At 34.8% G+C, this 26,140-nt stretch overlaps 1 protein-coding gene across 3 annotated transcripts in view; it reads right to left on the bottom strand.

Moving 5' to 3' along the window:
* The window catches only part of micall1a (MICAL-like 1a), a 69,213-nt gene that overhangs the window by 39,388 nt on the left and 3,685 nt on the right, over positions 1-26,140 (bottom strand). For 2 of the 3 annotated variants that reach the window (XM_039765599.1, XM_039765600.1), the window contains exon 2: positions 9,942-9,990. In XM_039765599.1, coding sequence (XP_039621533.1) covers positions 9,942-9,990 — 49 coding nt within the window. Of the gene's footprint in view, positions 1-9,941; positions 9,991-26,140 lie in introns of those variants that run through there. The other variant, XM_039765601.1, reaches the window with a different exon arrangement.

Genomic DNA, 26,140 nt, shown 5'->3' with positions numbered 1-26,140 from the left:
TGAGGTGGTAGTGACACTCATAGTTTGTAGTGTCCCAGAATGCTTATTTTAAATACTGTATGTCAATCTTGCTAATTGCATGTTTTTATATTAAACTTCTTTCATGATATATGTAAAAACTATGATAAAACCTCACCACTTTATTCATAGGAAGATACGACAGGAACTACTGTAGCACTGCTCACATCAAGTAAGGCAAGTATTTTATAGTTACATGATTAACAAAATATACTGCTTCTAAATTCTTACACATGGCACACTACAAACACTGACTCTTCTAATTTAATTCGCCAAGTTGATCGGGGGATTGTATATTCTTTTTGTGTGACATGTGCATTTGAAATGTATTAAAAATATATTTAACGTAAAGATTTTGGATTATGTTCCACCTAAAGAATTTGCTCTTATTTCTGTGGAGTTGCAGCAACTCTGCAGCCTCAGTTACTGTCCATTATCAAAAGGAATAACTATAAAGAAATAATAATAAAAATTATCTGAGGAACTAAAAATTATTTTTTTAAGTGGTAGAAGTGTATTTCAATCATTTTAAAAAGAATACCCAGTTTAATGTAAATGATTTTGCCTATGTTCCATTTATCGTATTATGTTCTATTTTTTCTAAACCAGGGGTTCATCTTACTTCTGTGGAATCACAGCAACCAGAGATTTGATCACTGTCTGTTGTCAGAATGCAACTTCCATATTTAGCTAACCTTCCTGATTTTCTGTCTTGGCAAGTAACAAAATTATCACTTGTCAAGTAAATACTTGTGCAGATGCCTAATAATTCCCATTAGTGCTGAGCTGTGTTCTTTCTTCAATGTTTGAGACAAAGCTTTTCATTGGAATTTTAGCCAGAAGGGGTCAGTTTATAATGACCATTTACAGAACAGAAAATAAAAATGCAATGTCAGATGCCATGACAATACATCTTAGTGCTAATATAACATAGAAACTATACAAATGCACACAAACTTACAATCAAGTATTTTAAAAAAAAAAAAAATCAGGCAAGTGCAGTGGGCAGCGCTGCCACCTCGCAGTTAGGAGACCTGGGTTTGCTTCCCGGGTCCTCCCTACGTGGAGTTTGCGTGTTCTCCCCATGTCTGCGTGGGTTTCCTCCCACAGTCCAAAGGCATGCAGATTAGGTGCACTGGTGATTCTAAGTTGTCCCTAGTGTGTGCTTGGTGTGTGGGTGTGCCCTGCCCAGGGTTTGTTTCCTGCCTTGCACCCTGTGTTGGCTGGGATTGGCTCCAGCAGACCCTCCATGACTCCGTAGTTAGGATATAGTGGGTTGGATAATGGATGGATGGAAATCAGGCAAGTAAAAGCCCTTATAGTCAAGGTTTAATAAACACCTCCAGAACCATCACTGTTAAATATGTTTCTAATAAATAAAATAAATCAATTAAGATGTTTAAATATTTATTAACAGTGAAAAAATGATGTTAACAGTAGTGATGTAATTAATTTTAAGTGCTTAGAATTTATTAGATGGTCATCAAGGTACTATGCAAGGTGTATTCTGATTTTTTTCCTTTTGATACATTTACTTATTTAGCTGATCCCTTTATCCAAGATGATTTACAATATTTGAGATACAACTGGAGCACAGGCTCATTCATGCTCATGGTAAAACAGTGTCAGTAGCTGGATTTCAGCTTACAAACTATAGGTCTGAAGTCCAAACTCCAAAGCCTTAACAACTTTACCACAATGCCCCATTTATATTTCATCTCTCTCCTACTGGTCACCAACAAACTAAATATCCATAATGAGCAAAAAGGCAGTTCCCAAATCCTCCTAAACATTTGCTTAAGTTGACTCTGTTCTGGTGTCTGCCTCTAAAATGAACTGATGAACATTGTTTTGTGAAAAAAGCTGAGCAGGAAATAAGCTGGGAACAGGTAACTATAGATCACATACATATTTTAGGCAAGAGCAGCAGGATTTAAAGTACAACCTCCTCCACCATTTTCAAATTAATTTACAAAATTCAATAGAGTAATTAAAGCACTTACTCTTAAAGATTTACCTTCAGATACATTAAAAAAGCAACTGAGATCCAGAAACTTATAACACACAAATTCATTCTTGCCGCATTCTAAAAAAATTCTTGAACCATTCATTTGCAAAAGAATTTCACTTTTTCCAATTTAACATAAGGCATTACATTAACATTGAGTTATAAAACATGGATTAGAATTCGTTCAGTTAAGCATAAGTCTTTTTGTTTTAATTTTATTGTAATCATTCCATACAAAAAGATCAATTTTTACAAAAAATAGGATTGAAAACAAATCGACCCCCACTCCTGAGAAAGAGAGCATGGCCAACAAAGTAAAACTTATAGCTTGTAAACAAAGCTAAATTGATGAGTTTAATAGGGCAATAGAGATGAATGGAGAAGAAAAAGAAATACGGAGAGAATTACTTCCTCTGTGCTTTAAGAGCGTATTCTAAAATATTATTGATTAGATCCTGCCAGGTTTTGAAAATGTTCTGTACAGATCCTCTAACTGAGAATTTGATTTTTTCCCTCATCTTGCACCTCCCACTATGCTGGGAAAAAATTATTGCTCATTTTTGAGGACTTAGACACAATTTCTGTAATATATAAAATTATTTTACAGTTCCTCCCTTTCAAAGATCCAAGAAGACAGTGGGAAAAGGATCTCTTACTCAACATATCAGAAAAAGAGTGGAAGGTAGCAATGCAGAGAATTCACTCGATTATATATTAGACTAGCAAAATACCCGCGCTTCGCAGCGGAGAAGAAGCAATGAAAAAGAAAAGGAAACATTTTGAAAATAACGTAACATGATTGTCAATGTAATTGTTTTGTCACTGTTGTGAGTGATGAGTGTTGTTGTCATATATACAGTATATATATATATATATATATATATATATATATATTTACACACACACACATAAACACATATATATATACATATCTATACATATACACATATATACATACATATATATATCTACATATATACACATACATATACACACACATAAATACATAAACATATATATATACATATACATACATATCTACATATATACACACACAGCTATTTCGTATCAGTGCAATACGCTGCTTGTTAAAACGGATGACTCCCGCTCTTACGTGCAAGTCTGCGTGGATATTATGAACTATCGTATTTGTTCAAGTTCTATTTAAATTTTAAATAGAAGGAATTTTTATTTAGTCGACAGAAATATCTTTGGTAGGAATGGTAAAAACAGACAGGAATATTATTCCTGAATAAATCAACTCAAACCTTAAACAACTTATAATATTTTGCTCTCCATAAAAATATATCCTGTCTAAATTATACAAGTTAGAAATAAAGTAAACGTTAAAAGAACAAACACTCAAATTTCTTTACTCTTATGTAATTTTATATAAAAAATAAACTTAGATTTTAAATATCCCAAAAGATTTTGCTCTCCATAAAAATATATCCTGTCAAAATTATACAAATTCAAATATGAACATGCTGCATAACAAAACCTGGAAATATAAATAAAATGTGTTCCTTTCAGCAATAACAAATCAAATCATTCAGTTGTCTTTGCTCATATGTCATTTTAGAGCTGGACGCCTGGCATCTTTTTGGCCACAGGTTCGTTTCTGTTTGCTGTGAGGTTCTGTGTTGTGGAGATTCTCAGGATGGATTGCAGGTGCTCATCAGTGAGGCGACTCCTGTGTGCTGTTTTGTTAGTCTTTATCACTGAGAAGAGCTTCTCACACAGATATGTGCTACCAAACATGCACAAGGTTCGAACCGCATGTAGACAGACTTTTTTTGTTCTTCAAAGTCACCAAAGCGCCGTGCAAACTCAGTGCGCAGTGCGCTCAGTTTATCAGCAAAGTGCGTATTTGGGAACACCGTAGTGACGACTTGGTTTAACATTACTTGGCAACAGGGAAAGTGGGGCAAGGTGAACTGGTGCATTTGTGTCTTCCATAAAAGCAGCTTCACTTGAAATCACTTTGTGATTGTGCACGGGTTAAAACGTCCGCTGAAGTGTCAGATTCTTATTTAATTATGCTGTTTTCTGTATCTTCTGAATTGCATTCAGGTTACCCTGATGTTTTGTCTCATAGTGCCGTCTTAGATTAAATTCTGTAATTACAGCCACATTAGCTCCACAAATGAGACACACGGGTTCAGTAAACATATACTCAGCCTCCCATCGGTTTTAAAGGCTCTATTTTCAGAATCAACTTTTCTCTTCAGCATCGTGTGAGCTAGCTTCGCAATAACTTGCAGCATCATAAGGTAGACTTGATTAACGCGGTAAGTGTTCGGCAAGGCAGCTGAAGCGCTGCATTATGGGATCTGTGTTACCAGCGCTTCATATACCCGGGCTTTAAGAACAATAATACAGTATATAAAATGATCTCGGGGCGGATATAATTACATGCCGGGCCGGATGTGGCCAGCGGCCCTTGAGTTTGACACATATGGACTAAATAGAACTTGAAAAGGTATATTTTTTCAAATGTGATCGCGCAATTCAGATAGAGTTGACGCACTACAGCCTGCATGCCTCAATAAGTCATCCTCCCCTCGCTCTTACTTTTTTACCGTTCATCTAATGAATACACTGAGTATGGCTTTACCAAAACAATCATTGATGGCGAATAAAGTATCCATTATTCGAGTATTTGGATCGGGATATATATATATATACATATATATATATATATATACCCGCGTATCGCAGCGGAGAAGTGGTGTGTTAATAAAGCTAGAAAAAGAAAAGGGAACATATATACATACATATATATACATATACATACATATATATACATATATATATACATACATACATACATATATACATATATATACATATATACATATATATATACATATATACATATATATATACATATATACATATATATATATATACATATATATACATATATATATATACATACATATATATACATACATATATATACATACATATAGTGGTGTGAAAAACTATTTGCCCCCTTCCTGATTTCTTATTCTTTTGCATGTTTGTCACACAAAATATTTCTGATCATCAAACACATTTAACCATTAGTCAAATATAACACAAGTAAACACAAAATGCAGTTTTAAATGATGGTTTTATTATTTAGGAGAAAAAATTCAAACCTACATGGCCCTGTGTGAAAAAGTAATTCCCCCTGAACCTAATAACTGGTTGGGCCACCCTTAGCAGCAATAACTGCACTCAAGCGTTTGCGATAACTTGCAATGAGTCTTTTACAGCGCTCTGGAGGAATTTTGGCCCACTCATCTTTGCAGAATTGTTGTAATTCAGCTTTATTTGAGGGTTTTCTAGCATGAACCGCCTTTTTAAGGTCATGCCATAGCATCTCAATTGGATTCAGGTCAGGACTTTGACTAGGCCACTCCAAAGTCTTCATTTTGTTTTTCTTCAGCCATTCAGAGGTGGATTTGCTGGTGTGTTTTGGGTCATTGTCCTGTTGCAGCACCAAGATCGCTTCAGCTTGAGTTGACAAACAGATGGCCGGACATTCTCCTTCAGGAGTTTTTGGTAGACAGTAGAATTCATGGTTCCATCTATCACAGCAAGCTTTCCAGGTCCTGAAGCAGCAAAACAACCCCAGACCATCACACTACCACCACCATATCTTACTGTTGGTATGATGTTCTTTTTCTGAAATGCTGTGTTCCTTTTCACCAGATGTAACGGGACATTTGCCTTCCAAAAAGTTCAACTTTTGTCTCATCAGTCCACAAGGTATTTTCCCAAAGTCTTGGCAATCATTGAGATGTTTCTTAGCAAAATTGAGACGAGCCCTAATGTTCTTTTTGCTTAACAGTGGTTTGCGTTTTGGAAATCTGCCATGCAGGCCGTTTTGCCCAGTCTCTTTCTTATGGTGGAGTCGTGAACACTGACCTTAATTGAGGCAAGTGAGGCCTGCAGTTCTTTAGACGTTGTCCTGGGGTCTTTGTGACCTCTCGGATGAGTCGCCTCTGCGCTCTGGGGGTAATTTTGGTCGGCCGGCCACTCCTGGGAAGGTTCACCACTGTTCCATGTTTTTGCCATTTGTGGATAATGGCTCTCACTGTGGTTCGCTGGAGTCCCAAAGCTTTAGAAATGGCTTTATAACCTTTACCAGACTGATAGATCTCAATTACTTCTGTTCTCATTTGTTCCTGAATTTCTTTGGATCTTGGCATGATGTCTAGCTTTTGAGGTGCTTTTGGTCTACTTCTCTGTGTCAGGCAGCTCCTATTTAAGTGATTTCTTGATTGAAACAGGGTGGCAGTAATCAGGCCTGGGGTGGCTACGGAAATTGAACTCAGGTGTGATACACCACAGTTAGGTGATTTTTGAACAAGGGGGCAATTACTTTTTCACACAGGGCCATGTAGGTTTGGATTTTTTTTATCCCTAAATAATAAAAACCATCATTTAAAAACTGTATTTTGTGTTTACTTGTGTTATATGGTTATATGGTTAAATGTGTTTGATGATCAGAAACATTTTGTGTGACAAACATGCAAAAGAATAAGAAATCAGGAAGGGGGCAAATAGTTTTTCACACCACTGTACATATATATACATACATATATATATATACATATATATATACATATATATACACATATATATATACATATATACATATATATACAAATATACATATATATACATATATATACATATATATATACATATATATATATATATATATATATATATATATATATGTATGTATATATATATATATATATATATATGTATGTATATGTATATATATATATGTATGTATATGTATATATATATATATATATATATATATATATATGTATGTATATATATCATCATCAACTGTGCATAACATCATCCGAAGATTCAGAGAATCTGGAACAATCTCTGTGCGTAAGGGTCAAGGCTGTAAAACCATACTGGATGCCCGTGATCTCCGGGCCCTTAAACGACACTGCACCACAACCAGGAATGCTACTGTAAAGGAAATCACAGAATGGGCTCAGAAATACTTCCAGAAACCATTGTCAGTGAACACAATCCACCGTGCCATCCGCCGTTGCCAGCTGAAACTCTACAGTGCAAAGAAGCAGCCATTTCTAAGCAAGATCCACAAGCTCAGGCATTGTCACTGGGCCAGGGATCATTTAAAATGGAGTGTGGCAAAATGGAAGACTGTTCTGTGGTCAGACGAGTCACGATTCGAAGTTCTTTTTGGAAATCTGGGACGCCACGTCATCCGGACCAAAGGGGACAAGGACAACCTAAGTTGTTATCAATGCTCAGTTCAGAAGCCTGCATCTCTGATGGTATGGGGTTGCATGAGTGAGTGTGGCATGGGCAGCTTGCATGTCTGGAAAGGCACCATCAATGCAGAAAAATATATTCAGGTTCTAGAACAACATATGCTCCCATCCAGACGTCATCTCTTACAGGGAAGACCCTGCATTTTTCAACAAGATAATGCCAGTCCACATTCTGCATCAATCACAACATCATGGCTGCGTAGGAGAAGGATCCAGGTAGTGAAATGGCCAGTCTGCAGTCCAGATCTTTCACCTATAGAAAACATTTGGCGCATCATAAAGAGGACAAAGAAGGCCCAAGACGACTGAACAGTTAGAGGCCTGTATTAGACAAGAATGGGAGAGCATTCCTATTTCTAAACTTGAGAAACTGGTCTCCTCGGTCCCCAGACGTCTGTTGAGTGTTGTAAGAAGGGGAGATACCACACAGTGGTGAAAATGGCCTTGTCCCAACTTTTTTGGGATTTGTTGACACCATGAAATTCTGAATCAACATATTTTTCCCTTAAAATGATACATTTTCTCAGTTTAAACTTTTGTTCCGTGACTTACGTTCTATTCTGAATAAAATATTAGAAGTTGGCACCTCCACATCATTGCATTCAGTTTTTATTCACGATTTGTATAGTGTCCCAACTTTTTTGGAATCCGGTTGTGTATGTGTATATATGTGTATATATATATATATATATATATAAATAAAATATATGTACACTGCGTTTCGTGTTTCTGCTGTTGATTTCTTGTTTTTAGCATTAAAGAGGACCGTATACGTGTGTGTATATACTGTATATATATATATATATATACACACACACAAACACCCACCCACCCACACCGGAGCTTTGACAATGTTAATTTTCTCAGCTAGTGTGAGATTGAAGGATGATGATTTATTAACATCTTGTTTAGTACTTTCTATCATATTGCAAAATTAACTTTAAAAAACATCTTTAAGTGTCTTTGTAACATTTACTCCTAAATATTTAAATTATTCTAACATAATCAGAGAAAAGTAATCAAGTTTAGTCTGAAGTGCGACTGGGAACATAATGCTTTAAAAGTAGCCTAAATGATACAGTACCAATGGTAGTGATGAGATTGGGTGTGAAACACAGAACTCCTTTTTATTATCAGCATAAACAGATATTTTTTGTTCAAGCCCTTCCCAAAGCTTTACATCATCAGTTTGCTCAAAACAAATTTCATGTTTTTTTGTATATACACAGATTGCATATTTCCTGCCAGTCCAAATAGAATCTTTGGTATATGGATCTAAATTCCACTTCAGTGTTATTTCATCCATCTATAGTCATACGGATCCAGTGTTTATCCCTAGAGGCAGAAACAAACTCAATGCAAGGTAATAATCCAGGTCAGGGCGCACATGCCTTATCATTCTAGGTTAAGCCACCATTATCAATTAATCTGTGTGAAGTCAATGAAAAACTGGAATTTCATTTTTAGTCCTGAGCTTACCCATATAATGCTTTCAGCAGAAATAAAAAAAAAAATTGTGGGTTTAATCATGATAATATCATTCATCTATCTTCTAAAAACATGATTAGCAAGTTAAACTCAAAAGCTAAAGCAGGGTGTAGTATGTGAAGATATTGTTACTGATATTAAAGCTAACATTAACTCCTCACCCGCAGAAGGATACACTGGTTTCAGTAAATGTCTTGAAGAAAGCAATGTTCCAACTTATAAAGCTGATCATATACAATTAGAAAGTGGTTAGAGTGTAGTCAAGGAAGGTTTTTAAATTCTCCTTTCAAACTTGACTTGCCATTTTACCTGTCATCCACTGAAACTGTAACTAGTCTTAAATAAAACTTCTCAATTCATGTTCAAATAAGATGACTACTTGAGAAAGATATTTTGACTGAAGCTTGACAACAAACTACTCCTTATCACCTTTAACTAGTTACACAGTCCTTCAGAGGAAAATAAAAAAATCTCTCTAGTTTGTAAATAATATATAAATATAAATAAAAATATATAAATAAACACATATACTTAGCTATCATATATTTATTATAAAAAAAGCAGATGATCTGAACAGTAGCAGTATTCACGCCTAAAGGATATACTACCACACCCAAAGTGAAAAAGTAAAGGTTTTTCTGGTTTGGTAAGAACCAGAGTAAGACACAACAGTAATTTGTACTCCACCCAGTACCTGTCATTCAATAAGTTATGATGTGATTTTAATGTTCCCAGAATAAAAAAATATTTGATAATAAAGAGTGGAGATGTGTTTGAGTGAATGTTCTTTCTTGTTTAACCGTGATCTAATCTGAGGATTGCCTTATGGTCACACTATGTATTTAGTTTGGAAATGCACTTACAAATAAATAATACTAATCAAAGGCAAATTTAAAATCTACCTAACAACACACAGTGTTACAGTAGTCTTAGGATGCATATTAGAAATTGGCCACATCTGTTAAGCCATTAACCAGTATGAAAAAATTCTTTTTTTTTTTTAAATCTTTTTAAGAGAGGCATGACCAATGAAAGTAAAAACGGGTGGATTCTTCTTCACATTCATGAACAGTAATTGCCCAAGTGTTGCTTTAATAAACACTTACCAGTTTGTTGTTTTCATACACATTTTCTTTAGACAGTGAATTAATGTCTCTGCAAATGAAACATATAAAACAAATCAATTAAACAATATCCATTTGATTATCTCTCTCAAGCCAAAGGCTCTCCTTAAAAGATAAAATGAATACAGTTACACAATTTCACAGATATTAAAGAAATAAACCTGAATATGTCCTGGCAAAATCAAAGTAAAGCATTAGGTTGCAAAATAAATAAGATAAATAAGATAAAACTCAGAGATGACAGACCAGTTTGCAACAGTGAAATAATTGGATTGTAGCTGTTACTTCTAAAAAAGGAGAAAATACAAAAAAAAATACCATAAAACATACAGTAGATGTTACTAGTTCATACAACTTCTGAATGACACCAAATCTGGGGGGTTTGGGGGAGCACAGTTCTAAAAAAAATCTGCTTTGATGATTAGTTGAATGGTAAAGAACAATAGGTACAAGAAATATCTATGTCTGCAAAATCACTTCTCGGGGTTCCTGAAAAGGAGAAATTAAATATTTTAAGTAGGCTTTGGTAGCCAGTTCTAAGCAGTGGACAGTAGTAAATTCTACTAGAAGAACAAAAAAGAACAATGTAAGCCACTACCTGAAACTGCCATTTAATAGGACAACAGCTACACTGGAAATGTCATACCCTTTTCTAAATAGTCCTAGATAAATTTATACAAATGGAGATTAAAAAATTTTAAGCATTAACAATTAAGGAAAGTAATAGTAAAACTAAAATCATCTTTTTTTCATTGCCAGCAAAACAAGTCCTGCACATGTAGCTCTTAAAATTCACTATGAATCCAGTTTCACGGGGACATCTTTGTAATCATTGAAGTTTGTGCGGAAGGCATTGTTATGAAGTTAAAGGGGGATAGTTGAAAGCATTCCTCACCACCTTTCTGCAAATGATTGCTAAAAACACTAATGCAAAATATCAGTGTAATCCTGACCTGTTATGCGAGCCTGTCGACGTATATAAGTAACATGGACTACACACTCAACATGAAAAGCAATTGTGCACATGAACCTTAATGGCACTAGTTTTGAAATGAAAATAATTTAATGCTCAAGAATATCTCAAATATTGATTGTTATTTGGACTCTTGGTCACAGTGATACATCCAAGCTTAATCCCAGTTATGCACCGATTTTTAAGTCTCCCCAGTCCAAAATAATTAGGTAGAAACTCTCTTTAAAATACTGGATATGGTGATGTTTCATTTCAAGGAATCAACATTGGCAGATCTTGTTCAGATTTACTATGAATAGTGGGTTCAGCTGACCAACAACTAATCTCTATAGAGCTATCACTCTTTCATTCTCAATTGTGATTCTCTCCTTGTTTGTCATTTTCTCCTCTCAATGTCAAGGCAGGCCAGACCTTGGGTCATCTTCTTTGAGAAACTTTGCTACAATGGAATTCTGTAGTCCATAACATATTAAAAAAAAAAATCAAGTTATTTCTCTACACAGCACAGTACATGAGCTTGTAGTAGACTTAAGTTTTCACCATATTCTGTGTCTTGACACGGTGGATTAATGTTCTACTCCTGTTAAGTATACTGTGTGCATTCAGTGTGACACATAATTAATGCAGATAATGCTCAAGTATTCTTCTACAAAATATAGCCACAATTGAAAATATATGATGAGAACATACATTTACTTTATCAACAGGACACCTTTCCTAAAATATCTTTCCATGTGTCTGCCTATAGAAATATGGAGAAAAAGCTTTTAATATTACAAGATTTTAAGAGATTTGCTGAAAGTTATGATTAGAACATGTACATATTAAAGAATCTCCTGCAATTGTATCAAATTAAAACCTTAAAAATAAAATCAGACTCAAAGACACTTAACTCTTTGAGGGCTGAATATTTTTTCCAAAAAACTGTTTCTGAAAAACAATGGTTTCACACAGAAATCAACATAAAACATCTGTTGCTGCATGATGTGGCTGCCAGTTTGCCAAGAATGAGAGGCAGGCTTGCTGCCAGGCTGTCTTTGCGTTGCGGTGCATTGCAATCTGGTTTCTACCTCTTATCATTGTTAAGTGGCAGTCCTCCCTGGCGAACATTGTCAGTACAACGATTAGCTGGGGACCAATCAGCTGGAACCTCACATTAATTTTCAATAACTTGTATCAAAATCTGATTCAGCCAAGTCATAGTCTAGTTCAGAGATGATACGCAAAACGTCATCCACGGAGCGTTTTGCTTTATGGATTCACTTTGACATCTCACCAGATGTCAGTGCCATTTTTGCAGTTGTTTGTGCCTTGCTTCTCACATGAACGCAGGAAATCTTGATCAAACCAATGTATCTAACTTTCCTTCTAGCAACGAGAGTCCAACTAAAACATAACGGTTGAATTTGTCACAGTTTACAGTCGATTACCATCATCAACTGCTCCTTTTGACAAAAGTCAACATCAGCCCTGAAAGTGTTAATATAATTATATATAAAATTGTTTTAAAAAGTAAGCTTTAAAAAAATATAGAACTTTAACCATTAATAACATTACCTTGACAGGTCTTCTGCAAAGAACCACAACATTGTTGATAAAAGTTAGAAAATAAATATAGCAAAGCAACAAATTTGGAAGTCAAAGGGTTAATATCCAGCCATATATAAAAGAAGGAACCATAGTTATGTTGCCTGTTTTCAGCTACTGTCTTAAAGCTTAATCAAGTGTAATCAAGTTCAGATGTGCCAAGTGATTAAAACAAATGCAAATCAGGCAGAACTAGGCTTTGGGGAGTAATAGCGCTGAAGCGAAAGATTATAATTATTGTGGTGCAGTGCATCATGGGGAGACGGAAGATAATGCACTGTTCTTCCATACTCACATAACACAAAAAGCCTGTACAGGTTCATTTACAATCAAAGATTTGTAGCCATTTCTTAACTCTACTTCATTACAATTTTTTAGTAAGTTAGGCACAACATGGAGTAAATATTTAAGAATTAGAAAGCAAAATGTATAGCCTAAATTTCATATAAATTATTGCAGATGTTGGTTATAATCTGGTACTTTATAAAGTTTCCCCTCTGAAACAGATTGTTACATGTTTGCCTCACAATCCTTAACTTAACACATAAAAATTAAGTTATATTTTAGTTACAACTAACTAATTCATCAGAGTAAAAGCACCATTCAAAGCTTTCTCCTCTGTAAAGCAATATTTTGTCTGGCTTGCACACTACTGACTTCTCACCAAAACCCCAATGCAAATAAAACCAAGCCACACACTAACTGCTATGTTTCTTAAAAATATGTTTACACATTCAAATGGTGTCATTATGTCGGTCAAACATGGAGCAATATGAAAAAAAACATAAATTAAGCAGACCTTATGAAAAACAACCAATTATGTCATTACCTCAGTAAAAGTTACTCTTCATTAAGTCAAACTTGCGCGTGACCTTAATAGCCGAGTCAGCACTCAAGACCATTTTTCCGTTCCCCTTCTGACTTGTCTCTTGTTGTTTCTCAGATGAAATACAAACTTTCTGGCAGTAGTCAACATCTTCCATTTACTAAAACTTGCTTTATATACTGGACGGCCGTAAGAAGCAAAAAAAAAACTATTGTGCCAGTAATGGGCCTAAGTCAGAAGGCTGCACTGTTTCGAAGTATGGTCAGGAATGTACCCGTATGGGATCATTTTAGAGTTGCCATTCACTTTGGCTACATGACTATGAGAAACACTTATGTAGAGTCATTAGTAAATAATGTTGATCCACTAATTTCTTAACCAATGTATTCAGCTCAGAGACACATGGAGACAGTGGTTAGGATAACTGCATTTAAGGTTCTGCCTGATAAAGAATACTTTGAATGTTATTTTAACAATCATCAGGACACCCACCCAAAATTCTAGGCCACTGAGTTCGCAAAAATAAATAAATAAATAACAGGCTTGACCTTGTTTTGAACAAATATTGTCAAAAGTCCTGATCCAGATTAAAAAGGTTATCGCATGCTGTTCACTTGGCACCTTCACATACTTTAACCGGTTAAAGGCAAAGTGAGCCTATTCATACTGTACACCTATAATTTGCAAGGCAAGAATTTGTCAAAATGTTATAAAAGTACTGTTAGTACATATAATCTTTTCATTTTTATTAAAGATTTGTTAAATTATGCCAAAGGCTTTAAAAAAAGCATTATCTTACGTAAGTATACCCTCAAATTTTGAACATGGCATTTAATAGTGAAGATTGCACACACTTGACAATATGATGTGTATTATGACTTTAGGTTCACTACATTATAAATTGTCAATGTGTCTTTGTGCAGGGATTTCTGAAGAAAATGTGTGCATAATTTGCTTTTCTTTTTTCAACATTGGGTATGACCTTTCCATTCACAATTTGTAAAGAATCAGGCAGCTAAGCACTGCCTGTACTTTAACAAGACAAAAAAAAAAAAAGAGAGAGATGATGCCCACAAAATACAAACTGTTGCAAATCAATTGGAATCCTGCTTGGTAGCAAAATTTGTCAATCACTCCTTAGTGGAAGCTTATTAATGTATTTGAGTGCAGAGACTGGTAAGATTTATTTAGCTCCGTTTTTACTTTAAATATAAGGATTCACATTTTTAAGTTAACAACATTTTAAACCAATTTATTGGGGCTCATAGCAAAGGCAATAAGCAGCCCTGAACTTGGCACCAATCCATTGCAAGGTCCAGTCACACTGGCCCTATTTGGGATCCCCAATTAATCTAACATACACCTAAAGGAAATGAGATGAAAAACAGAGTATCAGTAAGTAAGTACATACAGCAAGTATCATGCAGACACAGTATAAAGTCTATGTTTAACTCGTAATGTCCTGCAAAAATCACTTTACTAGAGGACTGGTTCTCAACTTAAAAAAAACAAAAAAAACCAAAATCTAAAAATGGAAGATTGTAAAAAAGCAAGTGGGTTGCACAATAAGTAATCAATGTTTCCTTGAACATGTCACTACAGGAGTGTGTTTACATGCAAAGTTAAGACAGAAACCTGGTTTCTTAAAAACAATTGTTTACATGCCGGATTTATTTATAGAGTTCTCTTTATGCAAAACGCTCTGACATAATTAAGCACTGCTAAGAAAATAAAAATCAAGCCAGTGCATTAGTTACCGCACTAGCTGTGAATCAGGACCAGACGACGTATTATGGTATTAAAATAGATATAATCTTTAGGTCTAAGTGCTCTTTCACTGAACAGCAGAAAAAGATCAGTCCCAAGTTTAACTGATTGCAGCTAGTCTTGTTTTCACCTCGCGTTACTAAATTAAGCAATGTATGTTCAGCTCAACATTTCAGAAATCATTAAAATTGAGACAGATTATTTCAACCTGGAGAAGGTATAATGTGATAGCTCAAGCACTTGCCTCAGGAAATTTATCTTTGTTGATGCTTCCAGTGTTTTCTACCCATGACTGTGGGGATGCATGTGAGAGGCAAAGGCTGGTGGGATAGAGATGTTTTGAAAGAGTTTACAGACAAAGACAAAGTGCACAGTCTAACAGAGTGAAATGGACATGCACAGACTATGAAATCCTTAACTGCAACCCAGTTAAGTGTTTAGATGGTCACATAACCAGGTTACTTGCACAGAAAAATCTGTGCGTTAGCCCAGTTTCTCAGAGACCAATATCCCAGATTCTCTAAACAGAGTAAAGTTATATATGAAATTTAAGAAAACTGATTTCTCTAAATTATTTTATTATTATTTATTAAAGTGCATGCAAATGCATTCAATCTAGGACCTGATGGACTATGTTTACCTAGTAATGACATCAACATATGATTGATAATTGTTTGAGGTAAAGTCTTTACAAAAACACTCATAAAGATAAGCACTGAACAAAGTTTGATGCTGTCTAGAGGAGGTTAGTTCTTTATAGTCAGAAGACCAGTCCTTTAGATGTGCCCAGAAAATGTCTTAATGTAGGACACTGCATAGAAGGTGTGCTCACATATAACAAGGGCTTCCTGTAACAATGTCTATAAATATGAGGAGTTTTAGGGAACCAACTTGGCAACTTCATACCATTAACACATAAAATTTTGCATATAGGAAACTTCATCTTTAAAATTTTCTAATTTTGGATTTAGAACACACTACCTTGATTGCTGCTATCCTTCCTCTTTTGCATGCCTTACCTCCTTTCTCATGGTGTCTAATTGGAAAATCACACAATCAGAAATACTCATGAGGTACTGTAAAATGATCTAATAAATTAAAATGATACATACAGATATTATATGGGAATTACAAGCTTTAAAAATAATGTGGTATCAAACATCCACCAAACATAAATACGGTAAAGAATGACCAATGGAAATGATTTATGATTGTATAAATTCTATGAACAACCAGCAATAGCAGCAAATCTGTCATTGCTTCAAAAAATATGTGGTCCCACTTTTTGCTATTAAAGATTACAGAGATTAAGTAGAAAGATAAGGGGTGTTGGAAATGCATCTAGTCAGGGTTGTACCTTTCCATGATAAATTACTAAAAAAAAAAACAGAGATGCATTTTGTGTTCCCATCTGTTATTTCTGATCAATGAAGTGCATTCTGATATTTAAAAGTGTTTAAAGTCATTTGGTTTCATTTATTGAAAAGTTACTATTCACAGACCATTTATGGTTCAATTGTTTAATCAAACAATGACGAGTTTCATCCCAATTCTACCATCAACTCCCAATGAATCCTCACAACCAACAAGGGCAAATGCTGCAACAAACACAATTTCCAAAAAATGTTTTCTCTGTACGAAAACAAAGCTGACGATAAAATCATGCTGCCTTATATACATGTAGATGCTGGGGTGAGCAGTTCATGGATTCACTAATTTATAATTCATGGAGAGTTTCATAACTAGGATAGACACTCAGAAGTGATTCATTGAAGACTTGTTCAATTTTGAGTTCATCAATACTGCCTCTACTTGCTTCATGTCACCTTTTAGGGCCATCCACCCACGACCTCAGGTATTTTGCTCATGACACCTTTCAATGTTTACTCCCATGATATTGTGTCAACACTTAATTCATATTGAGTCCACAATAACATCACATACATGGTTGGCTTAAGCAAAGCTTAATAAATTAAGTTTTAGCACACTACAAACAATAAGAATCTATCTATAGTAGGTTCAATGATTACCATTATCCACTTGATGGAAAAGTAAGATAAATTACCAGAAATTTATTCATGTCAAAAGGTGTACTGTTTCAATGATCCCATATCATGCAATTTAAATACATATGTCCATCTCGTTGAACCCCCTGATGTTAAATAAACTATTTCTCAGTAAACAAGATTTTGTTGCCTGTCAATAAAGCTTCCACATTAATTCAAAAAACCAAATGAATTCCATAAGAAAATTGAATTGCTACATACATTAAAAAAAAAAAATCAGTTTTCAATGTTAGTTGTCGACAGTACAGTGACAAATAGCACTGCTCATGGCATAGAATGTGGGAAGGAACCATAGTGCTCCTAGAACACCAAAGCAAATTTGATCTGGTTGGTCTGCCTGGCTCTCTAGACTGACCATACGTAAATGACAAGGGTGTAGACATGGGTAATGTGCTCAGAGTTCGACTAGCACCTAGGTCAGAGCTGTCAAATTCTACTAGAATAGCCTCCTGTTCCTTGGGGATGAGGGACAAGGACATACAGAGGGAGAGGCAGATACTTTTGTCCTAAGAGGGAATTTTGCATATATTTGAATATTTTTTAATAAACAAACATACATTGAACAATAATTTTAAAACACTTGAAAAAAATATGAATTCTTGAAATACATGTGTATTTCAGAAGTATACAAAATATGCTTAAAAATAAAGTTTTAGAATACACATTTATATTCTTTGCCAACCAGGTTCCTTAATATCTACTGAAGGACTTCAAATCCTTCTACAACACAACAAAAAATGAACAAAAGAAATACAAAAATCAAAGTAACCCTGATATAACAGAAAACAAACATCTTTCACAAGTATGCAATGATGTCATCCATCCGCTCTTTTATTATCTATACAGACCTTGTCCAATTCAGGGTCACAGGACCCAAAGCCATAGAGTGCTATGGAAAAACCGCCTGAAACAATTATAAAATTATCCTTTTTATTTATTTTGGTGGTTTTAGCCATGTGTCTATTACTTAATTCACTTTTTTGGCGTCAGAGCCTGGATGTGATTGACTTTCATTAGGGGCTTATATCCTACAGTTTTAATACAATTCCAAAATGTAGCTAGGCTCATTTGATTTTGAAAATGACTAAAACAATTTTAGTTGATTAAGTTAGAAATGAATAAACCAATTCTAGTTATTATCATGGAGGCTTCAAGCACATTCAAGCTGTATAATTTTGATCATGTGCTTGATAATTCTATATTAGAAACTGTAAACAGAACTAGGTTTTCTAACACTGAAAAGTCCCAGTGGTTGGAGATTTTAATTTTCTAAATAACTTTAAAGCTGCTAATCTGAATTATTGGAGTGGGAAACAGACAATGACAGTTAAAGAAGGGCAAAAATAAATTGAAACAAACACTTCAGCTGTTAAAACTATCAGGTATTACACTGAAGCAAAGACATTTAAAGCTGGTTTACACAGTAATACCAAAAATTAACTAAAAGAAAGGTTAAGAATATCATTCTTCCGGTTTAAGTAGTTTTATGATACTTCAATTGTGAAAATGAAATTTATTCTAACTTTACAGCATTTAAATGTTAAAGTAGTTAGAGTTAAATACATACACCTAGTATTAATCAAGTTGTTTCTTTGTTAGTGGGTCATTTACTTTTACGTGTTTAAACAAAATGGTTAAATCTAGACCAGATTTTACTGCATTTAAAGTGTTACTTTCACACTTCAACTGATTAATATCAAAACTTGCATGTGGTTAAACCAAATGAGATCAATAGACTGGATAAACTTGAAGGTAACATTTTTAGTTACATATTGTTAGACCATAAGTCCTAGGTTTACAAAGTGTGTCACATGCATTATGCAACAGCAAACATCTACTGTGATAATAAAATCTGTACCAGTCAATTTTTGTTGTATACTTTCTGCCTCATATATGCACCAATAAAAAAATCTATGTTGTATTGCTAATGTTTGTGATGCATTATATCAGAACACCGAAACAATGTACTTTACTAGCACTTGCCAAAGAAAACATATTGCTTCTATGTTTTAACACATGACACACCACAAACTTTTTTTAGCATTGATGTAAAGATTCTTATAAGAGCAAAACATGCATGTTAGCACTGATAAAATTCTCTGTCCATATTTATTTTAAACATGTGGTTTTCATATAGTTACACCAAAGAAAGAGCTTAAAACACAATTTGAAAGCATAGTCAAATTAAAATCAAGAACTAGTTTCTCTTACTTCAGCTAAGAGCGGTGCTTGAAGACTAATTTGTAAATTTTAAATTTGCTATAAAGTGATGTAATCAAAAAGAAAGTAGATGAGCAATAAACCACAGCTGAAAATGTGTCACATTTGGCTGTGGTGTTTGCAATTTTCTGACAGCAATTTGTCTATCATCATTCCAAATGACCAAAGTTCACCTTCAAATATAAAACTGGCCTGAGCTGTAATAAAGCTCCAAAATAAAAATAAAAGAAGTCATGAACCATCAGAGGAAGTACATTTTTCTTAATGGTTACTTAACATGGTAATAATATTGAACGGTATTTAAGAACTAAATAGTGACAAACATATTTTGCATGTGGTAGAAAGTTTTACTGTGAAAACAGCATATTTATGGTCAGCATGTACCTCATGGCAAAGTACATTTATGCAGCACTAAGAACTTTATATGCACATATGTATATTCTCAAGCTACATTTTAAATATTAAACATCCATCCATCCATTTTCCAACCCGCTGAATCCGAACACAGGGTTACTGGGGTCTGCTGGAACCAATCCCAGCCAACACAGGGCTCAAGGCAGGAACCAATCCTGGGCAGGGTGCCAACCCACCGCAAATATTAAACATTTAAATCTCAATTACTTATTACCTACTCTACTATATACTGTACAGCTCATCTCATAAGTACTTATGCAGTGTTAAGTTTAGATAAAGCTATGTATGATAATCAACTAGTCTTATTTTAGAGACTGCCAAAACAATTTAAGTATTTTAATTGTGCAAATGGATTTAAATACGATGAACCAAGTAAATAGTTTCTTATTAGGTATAAAACATAATGCCACATTTTTGCCTATAAAGATATAATTTTAATTTTAATCCCATCCAAATGAAAATTTAGTACTGTACTGAAATATACTACAGAAGTGAAGTGGAAACCGTTACATTTTATTGAAATTTACATGATTATTGTATTATATTTCTATTTAATTGTTTGCCTAACAATCCCACCTCCCCCACACACACAACAGAATCATGAACTTACCTTAAAACAATTTACTTGTGGCTACAATTAACATGCATGTACTGTATTTACCCACATCTGCAACAGGTCTTCAATGTGATGCAATGGGCATGTTAGTACAAAGTATGTAAACAAAGTCCTGACCTGCAATTTCATGTTAAGTATAGACTCTCAAAGAGAAATCACTAAAGGTGAGCTGTGTACAGTAACACAACCCAAGATAGCCCAGTTAAAAAGTTAACTAAAACATACAGTAAAGACAACAACTATCGGCAGATGGTTCACTAAAGTTGACAGATATTATTTTAGTAGGTTTAAAAAGTAGATGCACATTAAAGGCGCCTCATAAGCTGTTGTTCAGTTAAACTGAGGGAATGAATTGAAAGGAGTGCTGTTTATCTGAAGGACATTTTATTGCATGGTTACATTATAATCCAAAACAGATCAAAATGCAACTGAGACTGATCTAGAACTGGACCATTTCATAGACACACCCTTTGCAGCAAACGATCACCAGGTTTCCACTGACTGACTGATCCAATCCAAATCAATATTTGCATCATAAAACCAACTGGGGATGATTCTACTTACAACTGCTCTATCATTTTGTCTCTTTACCCGTTGTCTCTCTTCTTTTTAGCACACAAATGCTGATGCTGCTGGCCTACATTAAAGTAATTGATACTCCACTGCAATGATAATGGTACTCAATTCTATGTGAAAATATCACTGCTAAAAGTAAACGCTGGTAGTAGCTGAGATAATTCCTAGATAATTTTTTTATGTTTTATATGTCACATACATTGACACCCCTTTTATGGATCAGCTATCATCTAAGTGTCTTCCGATTTGGATTAGACTGGTCAATGCAACAGACAATGACACTGAAAATGAGAACTTCTCGATATATTGTCCCCTGAAAACAGTTGATAGAGAATTTAAATCGATGAGGACTCCCAGATATTTGAATTCTGGAATTATTTGGGACTGCAATTATTCAATATAAATTGACTAAAAATGTGTGTATTTTCTTAATCGAATATTCTAAAATTGTATTTTCTTAACTGAACAGTTCTCCCTGCCCCTCTACCACATTGTGAATCAGCATGCTATGATGCTCTGTACGTTTTCTGATTACATTAATCATGGATACAGCTGCACCCCATTTTGGGGAAGAAGGTTCTCCCAAATATCAGGTAAATTTATCCTCTGTGTGGGAGTATTTCACCCATAAAATCTGAGAAAGTGGTTGTTCATTGTGTAGTGTTCCACAATAGCACTAGCTCAGTGCATGAACACCTGAACGGGAAATATGCTGGCTGGGAGTACAATACAGCATAAGACAACAATGACACAAGTATCCCACTTACACTTACTTAGCTCTTTGACAATACAGTAGTTCTTTAAGTGTTGTGAAAGTGAGTATCTTAATAAATTCATGCTAGAGGCCAGCATTAGGATGAAAATTATACCCACTGTATTTATTTGAACTGAACAGATAAATTACCTGCTAAATGCACTTGTCAGTTACCACTACTACTTGAGTGCACTAAAGAAAAATACAGTTGATTCCTGTTAATCGGACCACATCGGGACGCAATCATTTTGGTCCTAATAACCGGCTGGTCCGATTACACGAACATACCCTATACATGTGCAACCAAGACAGTACGTGCTATAAGTAACATATTAAAATGTCATTATGACTTTCATTGTGCTGCACATTCGTATGGCAAACGTAAAACAAGAACTACGTACATGTACGGTTGCTTACAACTTTGTTTATTGAAAAAGAAATCTACAGATTCTGCGAAACGATCTACACGACACTCAGCATGCAAAGCACAATAAAAAAGGTTACATTACCAAATTCCAGTCAACGTTTGAAGAACTTGTCTAGTGTGATCTGACGCATTCTGTTTACGCACTGCACTTGTTTAGGCTCCACTTCATGTCGCCGAATACTGGACGGTCCGTTTTAGCAAAGAAAGGGCAGGCATGTTCACCCCCACTGGTTTGCACTTGGTACAAATTTTCCGACTTCCTGACCTTTGATAAAAGCATAAATTCTCCTGGGGAGCCCAGGGATCCTCCCGATGTTGCTGACCCACTTTACATCCGCTTTCCGTGGGTGACTTGTGGCTTCTTTTTCTTATTCTCTGTCACGTTCTTTGGTCCGATTAAACGAACAATATTAGGCTTATGTAATATGATCTGTTTCAGTTCTTTAGGATTCGGTCCGAATAAGCGGCTGGTCTGATTAACCGGTGGTCCAATTAACTGGAATTGACTGTAATATTTCAGAACAAAGACTAGCTACATACAATACAGTAGTCTGTTAAATTAAGTTTAATTTTCACCCTTTGCTGGCCCTGGCATAAATATCTGGCAACTTGTAACTGTTTAACTGACATTTCATGGATCTGAAAGAAAACTACTTATCAGCGGTTGTCAAAACTGAACAGCAATAACATCCCATACAGTGCCCTCCATAATGTTTGGATCAAAGACACATTAGTCCTTGATTTACCCCTCTGCACCACAATTTATAATTACAAATCAAACAATTCAGACATGATTATAGTGTACATTCCAAACTTTCATTTAAGGGTATTTGCATGCATTTATGTCTCACCATGTAGAAATTTGAATTTTTTTTTCTACATTTCCCCATTTCAGGGCACTACAACGTTTGGGACAATTAGCGTCACAGGAATTTGTGATTACTCAGATATGCTTCACTGATTCATTAGTGCAGGAATATGATATATAGGCTTGCTTCTACCTACGGACTACCTTTGGAGTTTGCGATTGGTCAACACGAGGACAAGAACTGTGCCAATGAGAGTCAAAGAAGCTTTTATGACGCTGAAAACCAAGAACAAAACCATTAGAAGCAAGCCTTAGAATTACTTAAATCAACTGTCTGGAATATCATTAAGAAGAAAGACTGTACGGGCGAGTTTGGTAATCACAAAGGCACTGTTAGGCCCAAGGAATATCTATACTGCTGACGATAGAAGAATCCCCACTATGGTAAAGAAAAAGCCCCAAACACCTGTGAGACAATCAGAAACAGTCTCTGACTTATGCACATCTGCCTCCTGAAGACTATTTGCAGAAGACTTCATGAACAGAAATACAGAGGCCACATGGCTAGATGTAAACCACTAGTTAGCCACAAAGTTAGGATGGCCATATTACAGTATGTGAAAAAGTACTTAATAGAGCCGGCAGAATTATGGAAGAAGGTTTTGTGGACAGATGAGATAAAGTTGAACCTGTATGAGAGTAATGGCAAGAGCAAAGTATACAGATGAAAAGGAACTAAACAAGATCAAAAACATACCACCTCATCCATTAAACATGGTGGCTGGGGATGTAATGTCTTGGGTATGTATGAATGCTACAAGTACTGGCAAACGTATCTTCAGTGACGATGGAACTTCTGATGGAGTTGCACAATAAATTCTGAGGTGTACACTGTAGAAACATCTTATATGTTCAAGTACCAGTGAACAAGATAATGATCTCCAACAATCTGCTAAAAGTAACACAGTTTTTCAGAGCTAACAAATGGACAATTCTTGAATGCCCAAGCCAGTCACCGGATTTAAATCAAATTGAGCATGCCTTCTATATGTTTAAGAGAAAACTTAAGGGGACAAGCACCCAAAACAATAAGGAGAAGAAGATGGGTGCATTAGAGGCTTGGCAAAGCATGAGCAAAGAAGATCCGGTGATGTCTATGAATTGCATCCACGAGATATGCAACATTAATATAATTAACATTGCTATGTCCCAAACACTATGGTTCCCTGAAATTGGGGGACCATGGATAAATATTGTTGTAATTTCTACATGGTCTGACCAAAATATATGCAAATCTCTTTATATGAAAGCCTGCAATGTGCACTTTAATCACATCTGAATAGCTTGATTTGTAAATTTAAACTGTGGACCATAGGAGTAGATCAAAGACAAATGTAGTTTGTCCCAAACTTTATGGAGGGCACTGTATAAACATAAGTCAACTTTATAAAGTTATGTTTAGGTATTTTCTCCAATCATTAAATTGCAAATAAATCATGTTTAATAAGTGAAAAGGCTGATTCAGAAAGATGCATTTTTTTAAAAAAAAAACTCGGCACAGTTTATTCAAACTGAAGGAGAGTTTGCGGCTTAGCAGCTTCTGTCCACTCTTGGACAGCTACTGCTGGGAAGTTGGCTTTTTTGAAGAGAGCTTCTAAGCAGTGTAGCGTACGAACGTGCAGAGTATCAGCTTTGCAAACCCCTGGTTTTAATGTTCAAAAAAGGTATAAAAATAAGCAGGTCTTAGCTAAATTGGTTCAGGGCTTTTAATACGTTTAAATTGTTGGAAAGGACTGCCCTGGAAGTGCAACTTATGAATTAAACTGATTGCCGTCTATGAAGTGTTGCACAGTTCAAAGGTTTTCTGCCATTTCTTCTCTTGACATTCTGTGTTTGAAACAGAATCACTTTTTTTTTTTTTAAGCAGAAATGAAGTGAATTCAATTATGTGCTGCACAGAACCCTGTGCACAGGATTTTGACAGACTATTAACATGCACTTACATGGTAATCTACTGATTAAGAAATCTAATAGACTGCCATTGAAAAAGTGAAAAATTACTGACGAACATAATGCATTTTATTTATATAGCACCTTTTCTATGCTCCAAGCATTTAAAAATTTAGATTCAGGAGTTTTTTTTAGCCCTCTTCATTACCGTTTTTATAAATAATAAGTGTTTAGAGTGATGATGGCAATAACAAGCAAAGGGAATTCTTAAACAAAAAAACAAAAAAAAAAAAAAGAAGTCATTGCCCCTTCAGAACAAAATATTCAATTTATAAACTACAGTTACAAGAAGTATGTAATTTTGGTATTTACCTCAGTCTTCTTTTATTCAAGAGATACGAGTTGCCCAATTTCTTGCAACATGATTTCAGCTGGTATCATTTATACTTTAAAAACATGATTAAAGATGCTTTATGCTAAATATGCCTAACAACTAAATTCATGATGTCTACGAATAACATATCTCAATTTCAGATGGATTCTTTTGAAAATACTTGTGAAATGAGTCAGAGTAGAACTATTGTAACACTGAAGTCTAAAAGAACCCATAATCCTAAATACTCATATCTAGTATTGTTTCAGGTTGGACTGCTAACAACAAGTTGTGTTAAGTCCATCATTAAATTAAAAATGTTTTACTTTTAGGCATTTTTGACTTAATTTTATTGTGCTTACAGTGTTTTCTCGTTTGTTTGCTGGTTGGAGTTATTCTAGTTGCGTTTTTTCATATACTGATGTTTTCAAATTCTATATCATTGTATTCAATAAATACTCAAAAACAGTACACATTCATATGTCTGAATTATTGAGACAAATTGTTCAATAATCATTTACAAAATAATGATTTGAGGCAGAACTATTATTATTTCAATATTGTCTTCATAACCAAGCGCAGTGACCAAAAATATTTCTGTTTACCAAAGTCCAATATCACTTCTGAAGACTTTTCACAAAGAGAAGTGGCACCATTCTATTTCAGTACCTGTTCTACTTGACTTACACAATTGGCTCCGCAGTATGCATTAATTTGTTAGCTACACGTAACTCAAAACAAACTCATATTGCAATATTGAAACTTATGGCTTAGCACTCATATTATGCAATTAATTGATCTTTTTTATGATAATCACTGGTAAT

This window comes from Polypterus senegalus, chromosome 10, assembly GCF_016835505.1.
Source record: "Polypterus senegalus isolate Bchr_013 chromosome 10, ASM1683550v1, whole genome shotgun sequence".
NCBI lineage: Eukaryota > Metazoa > Chordata > Cladistia > Polypteriformes > Polypteridae > Polypterus > Polypterus senegalus.
The sequence above is the reverse complement of the archived record's forward strand: the minus strand, read 5'-3'. Positions and strand labels throughout refer to the sequence as shown.